The 19911-nt window shown below is 38.1% G+C and overlaps 2 protein-coding genes across 6 annotated transcripts in view; one reads left to right on the top strand and one right to left on the bottom strand.

Moving 5' to 3' along the window:
- Positions 1-19911, bottom strand: part of dock1 (dedicator of cytokinesis 1) — a 202814-nt gene that overhangs the window by 62585 nt on the left and 120318 nt on the right. For all 3 annotated transcript variants that reach the window (XM_026222208.1, XM_026222207.1, XM_026222206.1), the window contains exons 28-29: positions 2884-2985; positions 2240-2334 (exon numbers count right to left, since the gene is read on the bottom strand). In XM_026222208.1, the coding sequence (XP_026077993.1) occupies positions 2240-2334; positions 2884-2985 (197 nt within the window). The remainder of the gene's footprint in view (positions 1-2239; positions 2335-2883; positions 2986-19911) is intronic.
- Positions 12139-19911, top strand: part of LOC113055843 (protein FAM196A-like) — a 37551-nt gene continuing 29778 nt past the window's right edge. For 2 of the 3 annotated variants that reach the window (XM_026222209.1, XM_026222211.1), the window contains exon 1: positions 12139-12750. The gene's annotated coding sequence lies outside the window, so the exon portion shown is untranslated. The remainder of the gene's footprint in view (positions 12751-19911) is intronic. The other variant, XM_026222210.1, reaches the window with a different exon arrangement.

Raw genomic sequence — 19911 nt, forward strand, 5'->3', positions numbered from 1 at the left:
GGGGAGACGCCCACTGAGCATGTTACAGAGAGGGAGAGACACCCACTGAGCGTGTTACAGAGAGGCAGACTGCACAGTGTGTTCCTGGGCTCTCGTGCACCTGCTGGTGAAGGGTCTTCCATCAGTGCTCTGGCACACAGATGGCTGCTGAGAGACTATGTCTGAATTCCAATATGAAAGTCTGACCCACGACCTCTGCGTCAATCAGACCCCAACACACAATCTCAGCAGTGTTGCTCCAGAGCACAAGAATCCGAACATTTAATCCTGCCACAAGTCTACAATACCGGCACAGACAGATGGAAAATAACTCTGAACTTTAGAGAAGATCTCATTTCTTTGAGCACCAGAACGTCTCCTCACATTCGCTCCTCTGAAGAGCTGCAGCCCTGCTTTATTTACGACAGCAGATCATCAGGCTTTCTGAGAGTGCTGCTCACACCTGCACGAGAGTGATGCACTGCTGTGTCCTCAAGACACACGGTTGTTCTATACATATATATGCAAACCCAATTCCAAAAGTTTGGACACTGTACAAATTGTGAGTAAAAAAGCAATATAATAATTTACAAATCTCATAAACTTATATTTTATTCACAATAGTACATAGATAACATATCAAATGTTGAAAGTGAGACATTTTGAAATGCCACATATTGGCTCATTTTGGATTTCATTTTGCAACTTATTAGGTCAATTCGCAACATGATTGGGTATAAAAAGAGCCTCTCAGAGTGTCTCTCAGAAGTCAAGATGTGCAGAGGATCACCAACTCCCCCAAAGCTGTGGTGAAAAATAGTGGAGCAAAATAAGAAAGGATATTCTCAGAGAAAAATCGCAAAGAGTTTGAAGTTATCATCCTCTACAGTGCTCAGTCCCCAGACGTTTGCAGACTGTTATAAAAGGAAGATGGGATGCAACAGAGTGGCAAACATGGCCTTGTCCCAACTTTCTTGAGATGCGTTGATGCCATGAAACTTCAAATCAACTTATTTTTTCCTTAAAATTATACATTTTTTTTTTCAGTTTAAACATTTGATATGTCAGGGGGTTTGTTAGATTAATGAAATGCTGATAATGAATGAAATCATAAAAATGTCAAATTAAAAACATTTTAAAATAACAACAATCAAAATAAAACACATACTAAAAAAATCTTCAATATTTTGTTTAACTGCATGTTATATGATCATTAACCAATGTCAGAGAATCATGAACTTGCAAATGTGTTTTTAACTTGTTAGCTTAAAAAAAAGGTTTTGCATACATGCTTTACATGCAAATAAGAAATAACGTGAATTTAAGAGACACAAGCCTTCCAAAGACTAATCATGTGCAATACAAAAGTAACTGTAGTCTAATACTTGTAGTCTGATTACAAGTATTTTAAAAGTACTTCACTTTTGTAATCAGTTACTTCCCAGCACTGACCTATCTCAACATTAAAATGACAATAACGCTGTGAAACTAGAAAACAGTTGGCTCAGATCAGGGACTCTCAGAAAACTCTCCAAATCTGCGACAGGAAACTCAGGTCTGACTTCCTGCTGGCTGTGAAAGCGTGCTAAACCTTCATCTTCACAGTCACGCTGGACGTGGTTTGGCAGAGGAGTTGAGAAAAGAGGCATGAATAAAACAAAACACAACAAGAGACACACACACACACACACACACACACCTCTCCGGATTCATAATTCATGGCTTTCATTTCAGCAGCCGCCACACTTCTGATACACGCAGGTGCACACAGAAACGCTAAATGCCCAACACATGCAACAAACTGATGTTGCACTGATGGAAGAAAAAATGTTTTTGCAAACATTATTGGCCATTTCTGACTCCTGTTTCTAAGCAACAGCAGCATGTGTTAAAGGGAGAGAGAGAGTTAATGTAATCGATGCTCGCTCTACACGACTGCACATTTCTGATGCTGCTCCAGCGCAAAACCAAAAACAGAAAAACTTCACAGAAGGCTGACTCAAAGCACAGCGTGGAAATAAACTTGCTAAATGAACGAACAGCATTTCAATCAGTTCATTAGAAGTCAACATGAACCCTTCTCGGCAACTCATTTGACTTCCAGAAAACAGTGCTGGCAAAACGTTGCCCTAACCAAACAAGTTAACATTAAGAAGCATCAGTACTTCCACAGACTGGTTTCTGCTCTGGTGATTGACCTATAGAAACATTGCATTATAGTGAACAGTAGTAACAAACAGCACTGAGCATGTCTACTTACTTGTTCTGCATCATGTTCATTATGACCCAGTCGGCAGGATACACGTTCTTCCCAATGAGATCCTTAAACATGATAAACGTCTCCATGAGGAAATCCTAAAGGAGAGTCACAATGTTTGGGATGAACCAGACATGACAACAACATGCAGGTTGATGTAACCAACATTTAATACATTTATACAATTGTAATAGATTTTATGATTATAAATATGTATGTAAATCTTTGTCTACATAATCTTTGTATACATTTTACCCATATGTCTGCAAGACGTTTTTTAGTCATTTTAAATAATCAAATTTAATAAGCTCACTTTTTCATTAATTTCATTAATATTAATATTTTGATAAGTGCAGATCAGAACAAGTATGTCCTTTCATTTTTACCCAAATAAGTTACGCTGAATGACGAAGCAACATTAATTCGCCCATATTTTGACATTGTACTTTTATTAAAGTTATTTGAAACATTAAAGTAGACCCTTTACTTGCATGAAAGATTTGCTTCCGTGTATATAAAAACACTAATTTGACGTAGACACAAAATTGGACGTCTCATCTTTGACCCATACATGTCTTTTTGTCCCGCTATAATACAGGTTCACAGATGTGGGAGTAAAGTGTCTTGGCATTGAGCGGGAAACTTACCACCACGTCTGTGCGCATCTTCCCAAAGGTGCTGATGAGGTGGGTGTAGTGATAGTCGTCCATCTGCCGCAGAGTGCCGGTCATACACGCCACAAAACTGCCCTGCAAACACAGACAGACAGACAGACAGACAGACAGCTGATCAGTGACAGCAGAACACCTCGAGCACCTGTCAATCAAACACTCACAGGAGCTAAGAGCTGCTGTTAAAGGGCCACAAACCCTTCAAAGCCACTCCACCAGGAATTTCACCCGAGAGACCGAACAACATGAAGACTGCGCAGCAATTCCATTAAAAGCATTTCTGACAAAGTAATGTGGTGAACAGTGAGCGTTTGATATCAATATTTAAAGCAGTGAGAGACACACTGAAGGAATCTAATGATACTTTCACTTCCCCACATATGGGAATTGAGACCAATTTAACATGCAATTAACCAGAAACCAATTGCTAAAGAAATGAAACAGAGGGGAAAAACTCATTTAAGATTCAAAACACAACAAAAAGGCACTGAAACACCTCGAACATGGAGTGGGAATCAAATCTGTGCAGTGTATTAGAAAATGTCACATTACCTGCTGAAGAAGCTATTGAAATGTCATTTATGTAACATTACAGAGAACATTAATAACTCATGCATAACTTATAGTGTAACGACTCTTTTACTATAAAACTTGAAAATAAGCAATATGCAAAGTCATAGTTTTTTATTATTATTATTATTGCGGAGGACATTTTTGACCTTCTACAGTAAAGTACAGTGAAAAATAATATTGTAAAATATTACTACAAATTTAAATAACTATTTTCTATTTGAATGTATATGTATAACATTACAATTCATATTTAAGACCATTAATCAGCAATTTCTTAATACCACATTGTGATGTTTAAAAACAAATATGATTATAAGAAATATATAAACTATAATATAAAACCAAATTATAAAGAACATTTGTAAAGTGCAATTTAAAGTATGCGGCATTTTTCTTCTAATGATTTTTATTGCTATTACAGCGAAACACCTCAAATGACCTCAAGCATTATCCATTTTCCCTCTCTATCTTATCTAGCAAAAATAGCCTTTTCCAAAAACAGTTCAATAAAAAGGGTCAGAAAGAAAAGAAGAAATGAAAATTACGTGTTTGATGGAAGAAACCTTGACTAACATTATGAGTGGACTTGAGGGAGAAAAAAAGAATAATTAAATACGACAGTGCGTAGGAGTCCTATTAGTTTAAAAGCCACTTCATTCATCTTCGTTAATTTGCAGCCATCTGAAAGCAGGAAGGAGATTTCCAGCAGATTCCACATGAGCAAACACCGCGAATAGCAACCAGTCGCACGCGAAGCCTTTGCACTTTGAAAGTGTGACCGGGGCCATTCCACGTTCGCCTTGATTTTCATTTGCAAGTCTTTCCTGCAGCGTTAATTAGGTCTGGCCTACATAACTCAGCAGAAACACAACACAGCGCATGTTCCAGACAAACTCCCCCCTCTCTCTCTCTCTCTCTCCGTCTCACCTTATGAAGAAAACACTGGAGAGGCTGAGACTGAAGAGGTACAACTGAGGTCTTCAGTGAAATATTCATGCTCTTCAACACGTTTGTCAGCTGGCTGGGTAAAGACACAGCAAACACAGTTAGCCTGGAGAGAGAGATTAGCGCCTCGTGGTTCTGCTAATGCGGTTCAAAAGCTAATATTTATGTTTACTGAACATCCAATCTGAGCCTTTGTGTTTGAACAGGACTCATAATGACAGACAACACTGGCATCACATACACACACACACAACACAATGTCAACGTCGTGAAGTCCAGATAACTAATATCAGGTACTCCCCTAACTATTAACTTCATAATCAAAAATGACGATGAGGAAAGACTGTTAATATTGAGTGAGAACTATTCTCAATTTATATTCCTAAAAACATGGTGCATTTCAGACTCCTATTGCAAATATGATATGTTTTACAGCAAAGGAGCACTGACAGCTTATACTGATACCTAAAAGCAGAGAAGATACAATGACGTGAAGGACAAACGACAGGTCAGTTCTTCTTATATTAATATTTAAAGAGTAATTGAGGATTACACGAGTGATTTGGGTGATGGACAGATGAAATTCATGAATGGAAGTGCTGGCTGAAAACGCCTCAGTAATTCAGAGCCAGAAATGTTTCGTCTACACGAAGCCAAATCTGAATGAAAGTGCCAGTAAACGCTGGCTTCAAATGAGCCCAAACCAGCAGCCGTTCACGTCTGAAATGAGTGACGGACAGATACGGTGTCCTGCTGAGAGATCTGAAGGGAGGAGTAATAACTCACTCACTCATTCTGCACGTGGAAGCGTGCCATTACTCCTGATGAAGGATCCGGTTTTTTTACTAGAAGATAACAGACTCCTGCTGTGTATTGCTCATGCAGGAATTACACATGATTGAGTTGCTCTGCAGTGGGGTCCTTCAATCACCTGAACACATGGAGACCCCATCCTCACTTCAGAAATGTGTCAGGATGAGACGGGATGAACTGAAGATGACCTGACGCCAGAGAAAACCTCCACACTACATACAGTACGAGCTTTCCAATCTCACTCAGACTGAAAGGGGAAAAATAGCTACATTAACGATGGATGGATGGATGGATGGATGGATGGATGGATGGATGGATGGATGGATGGATGGATGGATGGATGGATGGATGGATGGATGGATGGATGGATGGATGGATGGATGGATGGATGGATGGATGGATGGATGGATGGATGGATGGATGGATGGATGGATGGATGGATGGATGGATGGATGGATGGATGGATGGATGGATGGATGGATGGATGGATGGATGGATAAAAAATGAGAAATTCATGAAAACAAAAAAGAAAAAATGGTTTGAATCATAAAAAAGATAAATGAATTGAAATAAATGGAGAATGAAAGCGAAATGGATGGATGGATGGTAAGAAAAACAAATGAAAAATGGATGGATGGATGGATGGATGAGAGGATGGTAAGAAACTCAATAAATGGATGTGGAAAAATCTAATGGATGGACAGATGGATGGATGGATGGATGGATGGATGGATGGGAGAAAGTTAGGAAAAATAAAAGGATGATGGATAGAAGGAAAGCAATAAAAGGATGGAACGAAGGAAGAAAAAAACCAATGGAAAAATGGCTGGATTGCTAAATGCAAGTAAATTAGAAACCGATGGATGGATGCATGGAAAGGAAGTAAAGAAAAAACAGACAATCGAATAGAATAAAATAATAATAAATGGAAGGATTGGAAGAAAAAGATGGATGAAAGAAGGAAGGAAGGACAACAACAGATGGATGGATGGATGGATGGATGGATGGATGGATGGATGGATGGATGGATGGATGGATGGATGGATAAAAAATGAGAAATTCATGAAAACAAAAAAGAAAAAATGGTTTGAATCATAAAAAAGATAAATGAATTGAAATAAATGGAGAATGAAAGCGAAATGGATGGATGGATGGTAAGAAAAACAAATGAAAAACGGATGGATGGATGGATGGATGAGAGGATGGTAAGAAACTCAATAAATGGATGTGGAAAAATCTAATGGATGGACAGATGGATGGATGGATGGATGGATGGATGGATGGGAGAAAGTTAGGAAAAATAAAAGGATGATGGATAGAAGGAAAGCAATAAAAGGATGGAACGAAGGAAGAAAAAAACCAATGGAAAAATGGCTGGATTGCTAAATGCAAGTAAATTAGAAACCGATGGATGGATGCATGGAAAGGAAGGAAAGAAAAAACAGACAATCGAATAGAATAAAATAATAATAAATGGAAGGATTGGAAGAAAAAGATGGATGAAAGAAGGAAGGAAGGACAACAACAGAGGGATGGATGGATAGATGAAACTGAAAGGATGTAGATGTGCAGTTCTCAGACTTTGAAATGAACATCATGAATTAAAAAGGCTTTTCATTTAGACCATGTGCTGGTTCAGGTTCTCTCTCTGAGCGGACGGGAATCCTGCAGCCGATTCACTCTCATCTCAGCAGACAGAGACAAAGGCTGCATCCTCTAAGGTTCATCTCATCTGTGTTGTGCTCCTCAACCCGTTGCCATGGAAACTGTTTTCTTAAGGAGGTCGATCAAATGAAAGTCAGAGAGAAAGAATGAGATCTTTCTCAAAAGTTTCCCTGCCTTCAGCTCCAGAGATTCCTCAAGGTCAGTCTGTTCCATCCAGCAGCGGCTTCGTTCTGCACAACAGCAGCAAATAATCCAGCACACCACTAAGATCATCACTCCAGTCTTCAGTGTCACGTGATTCTTCAATGACCCTGGACCACAAAACCAGTCTTAAGTGTCTTTTTTTTATTTGCAGAACCTGTTACGAAAACACAAATAAATGACCTCCGTTGGTGAAAGCGCACACCTGCGGAGCAAAAACTGCCACTGTAAGCATCACTTGTGATGTGCTTTGCTGTCAACCCAACACCTGCAGAGCAAATGTCTGTCAATTAATGTTGCAGCTTATACGGTCAGAAGTTGAACATCAAGTAGGAAAACCAGCCTTCGAATTGAATGCAGTACAAGCCCAACAAGCATATATACTGCATGCAAACTTCAACTGCAATGCAAATGCAATCGGGCTTTCAGGATGCAATAGCAAGGAAAAAAGAAAGATTGGAAAGAGAGAAGAAAAAAAAACAAGAGTAAAGAACATGCGCCCGGCTGAACATATTTCACATCTAATGGTTTCGTATTCTTGCTTCAGGTCGAGTCAGTTTTATTACAGCGCTGGAGCGTGTTCATTTACAGCTAAATCACACTAATTAAATAATGGCTCTGTCAGTTACAAATGGAGCCGCTAAGAACGAATCCCTGTCTGCATAACGGAAGACAAGAGACACCAGCAGGAGCCTGGAAACATCTGGAGCAGCAGCAGGAGAAATGCAGCGCTGCAAGAACAATAGCAAACTTGAAGGGTTTGTTCAGCCAAAAATGAAAATCTGCTGTTAGCTCACCCTCAGGTCATCTAAGATGTAGGTGACTCTGTGTGTGTGTGTGTGTGTGTGTGTGTGTGTTTAGAACAGTAAAGATGATAAGTGATTCATAAAGTTCAAGTCAGTGGCTACCTTCACTTTGAGAGTCAAAAAATCATTTCAAGGAACACAAAATGAATTCCAGTGGCTCCTGATGATTTATGGAGGTCTTAAAGAGCAGGTCATATGGATTTCTGAAAAATATCTCTTTTGCAGTTTATAATGTAGCAATTCTTAAAAAAAAAAAAAAAACAATCTGCAAAGTCGTCAATTAAAAAAAGTGCATGATAAATAAAAGTAGTGTCTCTCAAAAGAGAGGGTCAGTGGTTATATTTTTGAATCTTTTGCCTGTTACGGGTATATGTTTGCAGCTCGATCAGCACAGATCTACAAGTAACTGACTTCCAGACGTCTGACAGTCACTCTGAAGAACTGAAGAAACAGCTCGACTCAGACCGATGAGCCGCTGATATGCACGTCTGAACCGAGAGCTTGAATGAAGGGGGCAAATTAAAGTTTTAATGTTTCCTCATGGTTTACGCAAATATGAGCTGATGAGAATTCACTTTATATGCTTTAGACAAGTAAAACATCCACGTTTCACATCATCAGTGGGTGCTTTACTAATATAAATAACTGCACATCTTTACATTGCGTGATTACATCATCTAGTGATTCAGTTTTTTGAACCAGTTCATTAAAACAAACTGTCCAAAAGAACCAGTTCGCAGAAAATAATCAGATTTCCCTGTTTGCCTGAGGCTCTGGATTGCAGGTAATAATGTTGTAAATAATGTTCAGTTTCAGGTTACTACTGTTCTACTGAAAATACAAGTATCACCTACATCTTAGATGACCCGAGGGTATGAGTTATCCCTTTAAAAGGCTGCAAAAACGGCCTTGGAAATCATAATGGTAATGATGTCATAACTGAACATTAACATATGACCGGAACTTTTACGCATTTGCACTGTTGGAGATTAATACTTTGCTACTAAAAATCTAATTCTCATTGAATGAATATAACCGATTAAAAAAAGATGGAAAAATGGTCATGAACAATAAAAATGATGCTTGTTTTGGTGCAAGAAGCCATTACCATTACTATAATTGGACTTCAGGGACACAAAAATTATAATGTTAATGCAGAATATGAGCTACTGAATTTGTAATGGACATTTGGTGTGTATACAGCAGCATCTTAGGGCTGTATCGACCCAAAATATTCAGCTAAATAATCTAGATGGAACATCACAGAGTATCTACAGAAACTTCAGACTAACTCATCTCTGCGTGACTACATGTGATCGAGTCTTGTGAGGGTTCATCAAGTCCAGCCAGAACTGCTCCAGAGTGTGTGAGTTGGTGTTCAGCTTAATGAAGTTTATTAGCACACACACACACACACACACAAAGCAGTTCAACACACTGTCAGCTATAAGGGAGTGTAATCAGTGTACTTACAGTACTGGCAGCATTTCAACACGATTACAGCTACAGCTCTTGCTTTTATTAGCAAACCTGTGGACGTCTTTGTCCTTATGTAATTTGGTTCAAAATAAAATAAAATATAATGGAATACATTAAAATAAAATAATTCAGAAATTATTAAAAATCTAACTAAAATAATATTTAATAAATGCTTCATTAGTACACTACAGACACCAGGCTGAATGAAAGACGTGCGGACACTCGCTCCCAACATAGACGGACCGAGAGAGGAAAGATGCCTGGCGTGAGCACAGATCTCAGCAGCTGGTGTTTTAAGATCTTAATTAAACCAGCAGGGGTACAGAGCTGAGAGAGATTCTCATGTATCCCGTACCATTCTGCAGACATCACACTCGTACGCTGTTAGCTTACTATTGACAGATCTAGAAGCCTAATTTCATTAGCGCATGCTTTTATCTAAAGTGACTTCCAGAACACTTACTAGAAGCACAATAACTCACAGGTGCTAAACAGTGATGGATCATACATCCAATCATATTTTAGTATGACTGAAATACTGTTTATATTTTTATTAGTATTTTATCATTTTTCGCTTTAACTTGTAATTTATTTATTTTTTCTCAGGTTAAACTAAATAAGAAATGTTGCCTTGGCAATTACATGAACAATATGAGTTAACATATTTCAAGTAAAAAAAAAAAAAAAAAAAAAAAAAAAAAAAAACGTATGTTAACTATGCTAACACTGAAGAGGCTCAATAAGCCATCTTTCCTCTGCTTTAAAAAATCATTTGAACCAATCTGTGAACCAGTTCAACCAACTCCTGGGAAAGACCAGACAATTCATCACAAATCACTGGCTTCCAAGCTAGTTTTCATTTACACAAGAACAATATCTAGCTAATTACATTTACATTTATTAATTTAGCAGACGCTTTTATCCAAAGCGACATAAAAACGAGGACAATGGAAGCAATCAAAAATCAACAAAAGAGCAATGATATATAAGTGCTATATCAAGTCTCAGTTAGCTTAATGCAGTACACGTAGCAAGATTATTATTATTATTTTTTTATAATATAATAAAAAGAAAACCGATAGAATAGAAAAAGAATAGAGTAAGCTAGTGATAGAGGTCATTTTGCTTTTGTTAATTGCATAATAAATGAAAAGAAAAGGGATAAAATACAAAAAGATTTTTTTTTTTATGAATAGTGCAAGTCTAAAAGCTATTTATTATTATTATTAATTGACTTTTAAGACAGGTTGATAAAACACTTGAAGTTCCTTACAATTTCTAGTTTCTCCATGAAAGTGGAAACCCTGAGCTTCAACGACTACATCACCACACTCAGAAGGAATCTGCCGACTCATCTCTATTTTGATTGCTGATCTTGAGGAAAAAAACAAGGTCAAAGGTATAAGTGTGGAGTATTACACACTGCAAACTCAATCGAATTAACCACGATTTAAAAAACCAACAAACAAGGAGATGACGCAGGTACAGAAACACGAGGAGAAGGCGGAGGACGTGAATTCTGCAGGCACAGAAAAGTGAGGATCTCAGCATCAGCACAGATAACACAGGATAGCACGCTGCAGCGGTGCTGACAGCTGCGAGTGTTGAGAGTATGAAACTCGCAGTGTTTCTGGAGTGTGTCTCAGGAGATGGAAGTTCAAAGCCGTTTGTTTGGGGAACTGAGGTTCACACGTTTGATTTCAGTCATGATGGTTGGACAAAACCTGTGGGAATAAAGGCTGACAGATCCTGCGGGTTACACAAAGTGTGAAAATAAAAGTCACTCTCTATATGCATGTGTGCGTACGTACTGGATAACAGAGCAAAAGAACCATAAACCTGAAGAAAATAATAACTCTGCATGCTGAGTCAACAGATGTCAGTCTGGAGGACGTCACGAGGTGGTGTGGCCTTACTCGCAGCTAGGACAATCAAATCAGAAGAAGCTACTTTCCTCTTATGAGGGCAGACAGAACAAAGACAAGCAGAAAACACAGGGAAAAACAGAAGACATCAATGATGAACTGATGGTCTGAAATGCAGTTTCACTCTGTTTGACCCAAACGTTCTTCAAAATGTCTTCTTTTGTGTTCAAGGAGTGGTCTTCATGTAGGTTTGTTAAGACGTGAGGGTGAGTAGATGTTCTCAAGGAGTTCTGGCTTGCATGTCTCAAAAAACACTAACTTTGAATCTATTTCATAAACTTCCTCAAACACCAGTCTGTCCTCTGAAGCAACTTTGTTTCCCAGTAGACCGATAAAACATTTTCTTTTGCAGTGACAGGGTAAGTTTATCTGAAATAACTGAAAAAATGTGGTGACGTGAAGTGAAACTATAATGCGAGCTTGGAACTGCTTCAGTCATTCAGTGGCAGAAATATAATCATCTTAGAATGTCTGACAGCCAATCAGAATCAAGCATTCGACATCTTCATGCCATAATGTCAAACCACAACTGACCAATCACAGTATTCACATATATACACACACACACATTTAACATTTTATCAAACAAATTATACAATAAAAATTGATTTCATTATATATGCATTTAATACGTATATTATTTAAATAATAAATATTATTATTATATTATACATGGTCCTCATTTGTAAGTCGCTTTGGATAAAGGTGTCTGCTAAATGAATAAATACAATTGTAAAAATGTTAAAATATTTAAATAATGATTGGAAAAATCATATAATAATGTTTATAGAATAATACATAATAATAAAAAAAGAGATCTGACAGCTACTATGTACATCAGTAGGTCATCACATGACCTAAAGCTGGATTTTCCTGGCAATTCCCCTTCTCTTTCACTCTCTCTCTCTCTCTCGCTCTGGTTTGCTGTCTTCCACCCCGCCTCCTCTCTCTCTCTCTCTCTCTCTCTCTCTCTGTGTGTGTGTGGCTCTCAGGTCTCTCAGTTCTTGGAGCGGCTGGTTCAGGATGGATGTCTCATATGCACACATGCCATCGCTGAGCTCCGGACCCCGCTGCGTCCTGTCAGCAGTGTGCGCGTGAGTGTGTGAGTGTGCGTGCGTGCATGTGTGTGTGTGTGTGTTGTGTGAGTGAGAGTTGCGGGGGAGCACCGGTCATGTAAAGGCGCGTGTGTGTGTGTTCTGGGGCAGATCTCTTTGGAATCTCTCACTCTGGATGTGTAAGGATCACAGCAGGACTGACTGACTGACCGTATGGTGTTACACGGAGAAACTTCCAGCATGGCAGACCCTCTCTCCAGACTCACATCAGTTCTCGCGCCCTGACGGACTCCAGCTGCACTGAGAGGGAAGACATGTGCTGGACATCTCTCCCTCCCCTTCATCATCATCATCATCATCACCACTGATCCGTGTCTGGAGGTGAGTCTCTTCCTCTTCATTTGAGCTCAAGTTTGGACTCGTGATCACCTTTAACCCTCCGGAAATGTACCTTTAGTCATTTCAGCTGGCAAATTCTCAATCTTAATGCTGAGAAAACATACAAATACACGAGAAACTTGAACACCAAAGTTGACTTGAGACAAAACGGCGAGTGCTGCATTGAAGAAGCTCATCAGAACAAACACACCGAGATCATCTGATCCTGCTGTGTTACAACCGGCCATCGCAATGCTTCGTTTAGCATTATAATAATCTTTTATTTTCAACCCACGCAGAGAGAGAGAGAGAGAGAGAGAGAGAGAGAGAGAGCTTATGTGATTGGCTTGACACTGAGTTTAGAAACTGTGTTTTAAGGCCATAGGTTAAATCAGGACTAGTTTGGTGAAAAATGTGCATTTGGGGGTCATTTTCTCAGCCCCCGTTCAAATTCCTATTTTCTGTGAATAACAAAAAAAAGGAGATGTTTAGCAGAATGTTCACTCAGCTCTATTCCATACAATGAAAATGAACAGGAACAGAAGTCGTTAAGCTTGTTGTGGTCTGTGTTATACTATAAAAGTCTTCTGAAGTCAAATGACAATGTTTTGTGACCCACATTTAAACTTATTCACTAAAAGTCATTCCCTTTACTGTACAATATCAGTAAAAAATGTGATTCTGAAAACAAAATAGCAAAAACCGGACATTTATGAAATATTCTTACAATTTAAATTAACTATTTTCTATTTTATTATATTTAAAATGTATTTTTTTCCAGTGATACAAATAATTTTCTGCATCATTTCTCCAGTCTTCAACGTCACATGATCCTTCAGAAATATACTCATTCTAACACCATGATTTGCTGCTCAAGAAATATTTCTTATAATGCTGAAACTTTTTTTTAACCAAACAAATGCAGCATTGGTGAGCATATAAGATAAAAGCACTACAAAATCTTAGAGAAGTACTGAAATATATTTCATGTACCAGCTATCAAGACTTGGTGTGTGACGAGTCTGACGTCAGAGATGCCAAACTGCATGCTTCCTAACACAAATCAGGTTTGAGAGCTACAGCGGTCACTGCGCTTTCATTGCAGAAAGAGTTCTGCATGATGTTTCAGAAAACAAATCAAGTCATACAGGTTTCCAACAAGGGGAGTAAACGATGACAGGATGTTGATTGTTAGGTGACGTGTCATAGGCTCAACTGACCTGATATCAAGAGCGTAATAGAGATAAATACTGCCTGCTAGAGACCAACCCAACACACGTGAAGAAAACACTCAGTAGCACACACTCTGCTCAGACTAACACTGCACGAGTGTGTGTGTGTGTGTGAGAGAGAGAGACTGAGCATGAGAAGAAACAGTGAGAGACTTTATCTGGGTTCTACCTGAAGGATCACGACTGTCTTTTAATTGGCTGGGTTGTGAACACGTCATCTCCATCTGAAACACTCCCACACTCAGTTGAGCTCCTCAATCAGAGAGAGATGCATACTGCATGCTGACCGGCATTATGATGGTCAGACTGCTACAGTATAACTGGGTGAAGCACACACAAATATCTGGGATTTATTTATTTATTATGAAAATAAATATTTATCAATTACATTTGTATGAATAAATGCATCAATATTAAAATAAATATTTATTTACAGATACATTATTATTTAATAAATGCATGTTACTTCTGTGGACCCAGTTATTTCTGTGAGATTGACTACCAGTTATGACATTTCCATGACAGTATATTTGCCCCAATTCTCCTGACCTAAACATAGCATGAACAGATATATAAAAACAACAGGGCTAAATAAGCGTTTTGAAATCCAACCAACAATTATATGACCTCTGTATTTAAAAATATGCTGCAGGACAAAAGATAGTGCACATTCAGTAGTTAATCAAGAACAAGTCATAGTTTAAGGCACTAACACTAAAGCATGCAGCAGCAGTAAAGGCAGTTCTGCATCAATACATGCTGAGTGACCAAGTTTAAGGTCACAGAACTTGGCAAAGAAAGCGAACCCTGTGCTGCAGCTAAACACCTGAGATGCATTAGAAATTGTTTTGGAATCGGATGGTGACGCTGTCTTGCTCTTCACCTGTCCACACACACAGTAACAGCAGCCCCGGGCCGTGAGGAAGCCAGATGTTGTCTTTCATGTGGTAATGGCTTTATTACGAGTCAAAAGCAGAAGAAGAGAGATCACAACCTGCCTGGAATATTGAAAAGATTCACAGAGTCACATGAGACACAAGGTATTTGAAAAGAAAATCTCTGGTCCACACTGGAGCTCTTCTGGCCAAGAATCACCCACTTAAGAAGAAGCCAACTGACCGATGTAAAAGTGACCAATCTCAGACCCTGAACATACTGTACTGGACAGGCGTCTAATTTACATGCTGTTAGGTGCCTCAAACTAAATTCTGATTTCCATTCTGTACATCTGAACTTTAATCCAAACTGTGTTTCATACCTGGTTCGTCCTCAGAACTCTCAATAATCAGCCTGGAAACATAAGTCTGAGAAATACATAAAGCCTGTTAATAAGATTGGTGATGGCCGGTTTATCCATCCATCCATCAGAATCTAGTTTTTCTTCCATCTTCTCCTTTGTTTACCCGTCAATCTTTCTTTCTTCCTTTCGTCATCAGTCCATTTTGCTTTCCTTCCTTCCATCCTTCCACCCATTCATCATCTTTTTCCCTTTGCGTCCATCCATTCATCCATCTTTCTTACTTTCATCCAACCATTTTTCTTTATTTGGCATCCATTTTTCTTTTTCTTTCCTACAATCCATATTTCTTTCTTTCATCCATTGTTTCCATCCATTCATATATTTGTCTTTCTTTCCTGACATCCATCAATCATTTTTCTCTTTCCTGACATCCATCCATCTTTCTTTGCTGCCATCCATCCATCCATCCATCCATGCATCCATCTTTATTTATTGCCGTTCTTCCATCCCCCTTTCTTTCTTGCCATCAATCTTCTTTATTTCTCACAATTATCCATCCATCCTTCCATTTATTTTTCTTTCCATCCATCATACATCCATCTTTCTTTCTTTCCCTCCCTCCATCCATTTTTCTTTCCCTCCCCATTCATCCTTCTTTCATGATATCTATCCATCATCCATCTTTTTTTCTTTCCCTCCATTCATCCATCCATTCATTTATACATCCATCTTTCGCTTTACTGCCATCCATCCATCCATCTTCTATTTCTTGCCATTCAGACATCCATCCACTCACAATATCATTTAACAATCTTTATTATTGAAATGTACTATTCAATTCTGAGTGTAAATAGTTTCAAAAGTAAACACTACACATTATTTTTTTTCTCAATACAAAAAGGAGAGCATGAACACCTCAAAGATAAAGTATTTACCAAGGACATCTTGTGCACATCCAACAACAATCTCACACATGAACAAACACACGTGTGTTGAGTGCATTGTGTGTGTGTGTGTGTGTGTGTGTGTGTTCTGCATAGCTGGTCTCCAAGAGCAACCAATTTACAGACGCCACCTTTGCACCACTGCACACCTTCCTAAACCACACTGCACATTAAACATCAGCGCTAATGTTTGCTTGCTGAATTAGTCTTGTTTGGATGTATAGCTGGAGGACAGACAGACAATGCTTCTCTCCACTCATTCTCAATTCTCTGCTTTTCTGGGAAATAAGAGTGGTGTGGGTAATAGAAGCTGCCCCCCGCTGTCTGAAAAGCCACAGAGAGCCTCTCCATGACATTAACTGAGAGACAGACAGATAGATAATACACTGCAGAAGAGTTAAAAACCATTCAGTATTAACCTGAGCAAGTCTCTGGTAAACATCTACAAGAACCTGATTCAGAAATGTTTAAGAGCTTGGCTTCGCATGTGTGTGTTTGTGTGAAGCTCTGGGGTGAGATGTTTTACTACGGTACTCCGCGTCGAGTCAGATACAGTTCAGAGTATGAGTACAGCCACTTCCTCAAAATACTGCAGGTCTATCAGAGCTGAATACTAAACAGAGTAAAAGCCAGAGAAGAAATCTGTTCAGGGTCAGCGGCGCAGATCAGACTCTGACTCCACTGAACGCACCGATTCATTTCCAGTCAACTGACACTCTCATCTGAAACATTCATTATTCACTTTATTAGATCATATAGTTCTTAGAAAACTTAGTTACTGTAAATGGTGCTTCATAAATTACAACATTTGGATTTAAAGTGATCTGATATTTTAGAAATGTGTGTTTTTCTGCATCACACTGTTGAATCTTTACTCTTTGTGAGCTATCACAAACAAATGACTATCTATCTAGATCTAGCTATCTATCCAACTATCGATCTATTTATCTATCAGTCTATCCATCTATCTAACCATCTACCAACTCTGAGTCCATTTGTTTTAGTAGATTTAAAATATATATATATATATATATATATATATATATATATATATATATATATATATATATATATTCAGTGCAATCAGAGTTTATTCTTTAGCGAATCAAACAATCCATGTCACAAATGACTCCTATGAACTGATTCTTATGAAAAGACTCACAAAATCAATTACCATCCTGAAACAATTAGTCAAATTAATCCTTCACAGCAAATCATTTTTTTAATGGTTGAATGTACTTGATCTACGATTTGTAAATGACTGAAGAAAGCAAGCCGCGTCCAACTATGCTATCATTAGTAAATGTTCACAGCAGTAGTCAGAAATGTCACAATGGTTCTTCATCAGAGTTTCAGTGAGGTGGCCGGCTGTAATGCTTGATGAATGTGGATTTAAAGGACTAACTAGCAGGGCAGATGTGATGATCCCGGAGCTCTCAGAGCGGTAAAGCTGCCGTTTAAAGAGTCCTCTCTCTACCTGAGCGTGACGCTTTACAGACCGGCTAAAGAGACGCATCTAATGGAAGGACGGCAAGCTCACTAACTCCAGATGAAATGACAGCCATGCATCATTAAAACATTCTAGCATCAGAGAGCCACGGTTATTAGAAGCACAATCCTCTAATAGCAGCCGTTCAGATGGACGGCCTCATCTTATGGCATTAGAGAAACGATTAACGGACAAAGGATTTGACTCCATACACTGGCTTTAATGCAGCAGTGATCAAACGCTAAATATCCTCCAGACCATCACAAACAGAGCGTCATACATATCTATAGTCCAGCGTGCATACAAATGCATTCTAACGCACAGAAATAATTTCAATTTCTTTAAAACATTCAATGCATTCAATTTAATGACAAATTTTTGCAATTGTGGAGGTATGGAAAACTGTTAATGTTTAGACCTCCACCTTGTTCTCTTTAAATGAATCGGTCACATACGAGACCCTGCCAAACCACTTCCTTAAAGAGATGGGTAAAATGCCTGTAACTTTCTCTTCTCCTAACTAGTTTTAGGATTTGGGACAGAAGGTTTACTGATAAATGATCTCATGCCACTTCAAAATATCTATCAAATCTATCTATTTTTATCCATCTCTATTTTTACTGAATCAAAAACATACAAAGTAGCATAGATGAACAACAACAACAACAACAACAAAAAAAGACTTAAGATCTGAATCTTAAATAAAATTTCAAAAAGACAACCATTTAAAATTCAAAAGATGGAAACTATTTAAAAATCAAAGCATACCGCCAGCCCCTTTTTTTTTTTACATTAAATGAACTTAATGACGTTTTTAAATGCAGAGTCATATCAACTGTAGATAATACAATTACTGCACCACAAAAATAATTACCACACATACATTTACAAAAACATTTGAATACATTAAAAATGCCACATGAAGACTAGTAATGAACAGATTAATCTGCTATTAAAAAAATCTCGGTATTAGCCACAAGAGAAGAAATTGATGGTTTGGTTGAAACGATTGACAAAAATAATATCCTGGTCATATTACACATGCATATGAATGCTTTTCTGTGTCGTATGTGAACAGACCACATTCTGAGAAAGCACACTAATAATATCCTGCAGGGGAAATCACCAGGAGAAAACCCAGCAGACAAACCAGATAAATAAATAAAGCCGGATTAGGGTGAGCTCTCGACCTCCACATGCTCTCTACAAGTGCCACACTTTCATTTGTTCCTGCTGTGTTTTAAGACACCCTGTGCTCAAACACCACCGCACTCCTGTCAGCAAATAAAGAAACATCAACCGGTGGAGGGATCTCCTGTTTTATTAAAGCCCGCAGATGTAGGAGGATGAATATGAAATATGACCCCAGGTTCCTGTACAATGTTATTAGTATTAACACATTTGATTTGATCTGTTATCAAACCCGAAAGCGCATTCTTTACATGCACATTAATAGATAAGCAGATTAAACACCTCATCCTGACTGCACTTGTGGAAAAGAGTCAGAACACATTAAACGGCTCAATCAGAAACCACACACAAGCTGAGAGAAGCATATACAAGTATTCAGTATACAACAGAAACAAAGCAACAGAAGAATCTCCAAGCTGCTCTTTTCCATTCATTTCTGAAATGTGTAAAAAGGACACGCAATGCATTCCAAAAGTAGCCCACAGGTCAAACCTGAAGAAAATAACTAAAGGTTGTTATTAAAAGGAAAACATTCAAATGGTCAGTGGCATCAAATGTGGCACACCGCATTACATTTAAGTGCAAAAGTAATATTAATAATATTTTGTAACTAAAAAAAAAAAAAAAAAAAAAAAAAAAAAACAGAAGGTCAGTGTTTAACTAAATTTGTAATAACAATATAAAAATTACAATTTTAATATTCAGGTGAAGAAATGACCTAAATTTAAAAGTTCAATGAAAAATACATTAAATGTTATTTTAATAATTCAATTACAATTTTGGTCAAAGGCATCAAATGTGGTGCAACCTTCTGAAGTGATTCATTAGATGTAATACTACAACCAATGAGTGGTCAAATTGCATCAAATGTGGTGCAATCACACGAATTTATAAGTAATAATTTAAAAAATAACATTAAATAAATAAAAAAATCTCTATTTTTTCCCCCCATTTAAAAGACAAGTGCATCTAGGATAGTAGGAAGAGAAAATTAAGGCATGGAGAGAGGCTAGGGTCTCAGAAGCAAGTTTACATGATTTTTTTCAGGAATGAAGAGGAAGGAGGACA

The sequence above is a fragment of the Carassius auratus genome, chromosome 37, assembly GCF_003368295.1.
Source record: "Carassius auratus strain Wakin chromosome 37, ASM336829v1, whole genome shotgun sequence".
Lineage (NCBI taxonomy): Eukaryota > Metazoa > Chordata > Actinopteri > Cypriniformes > Cyprinidae > Carassius > Carassius auratus.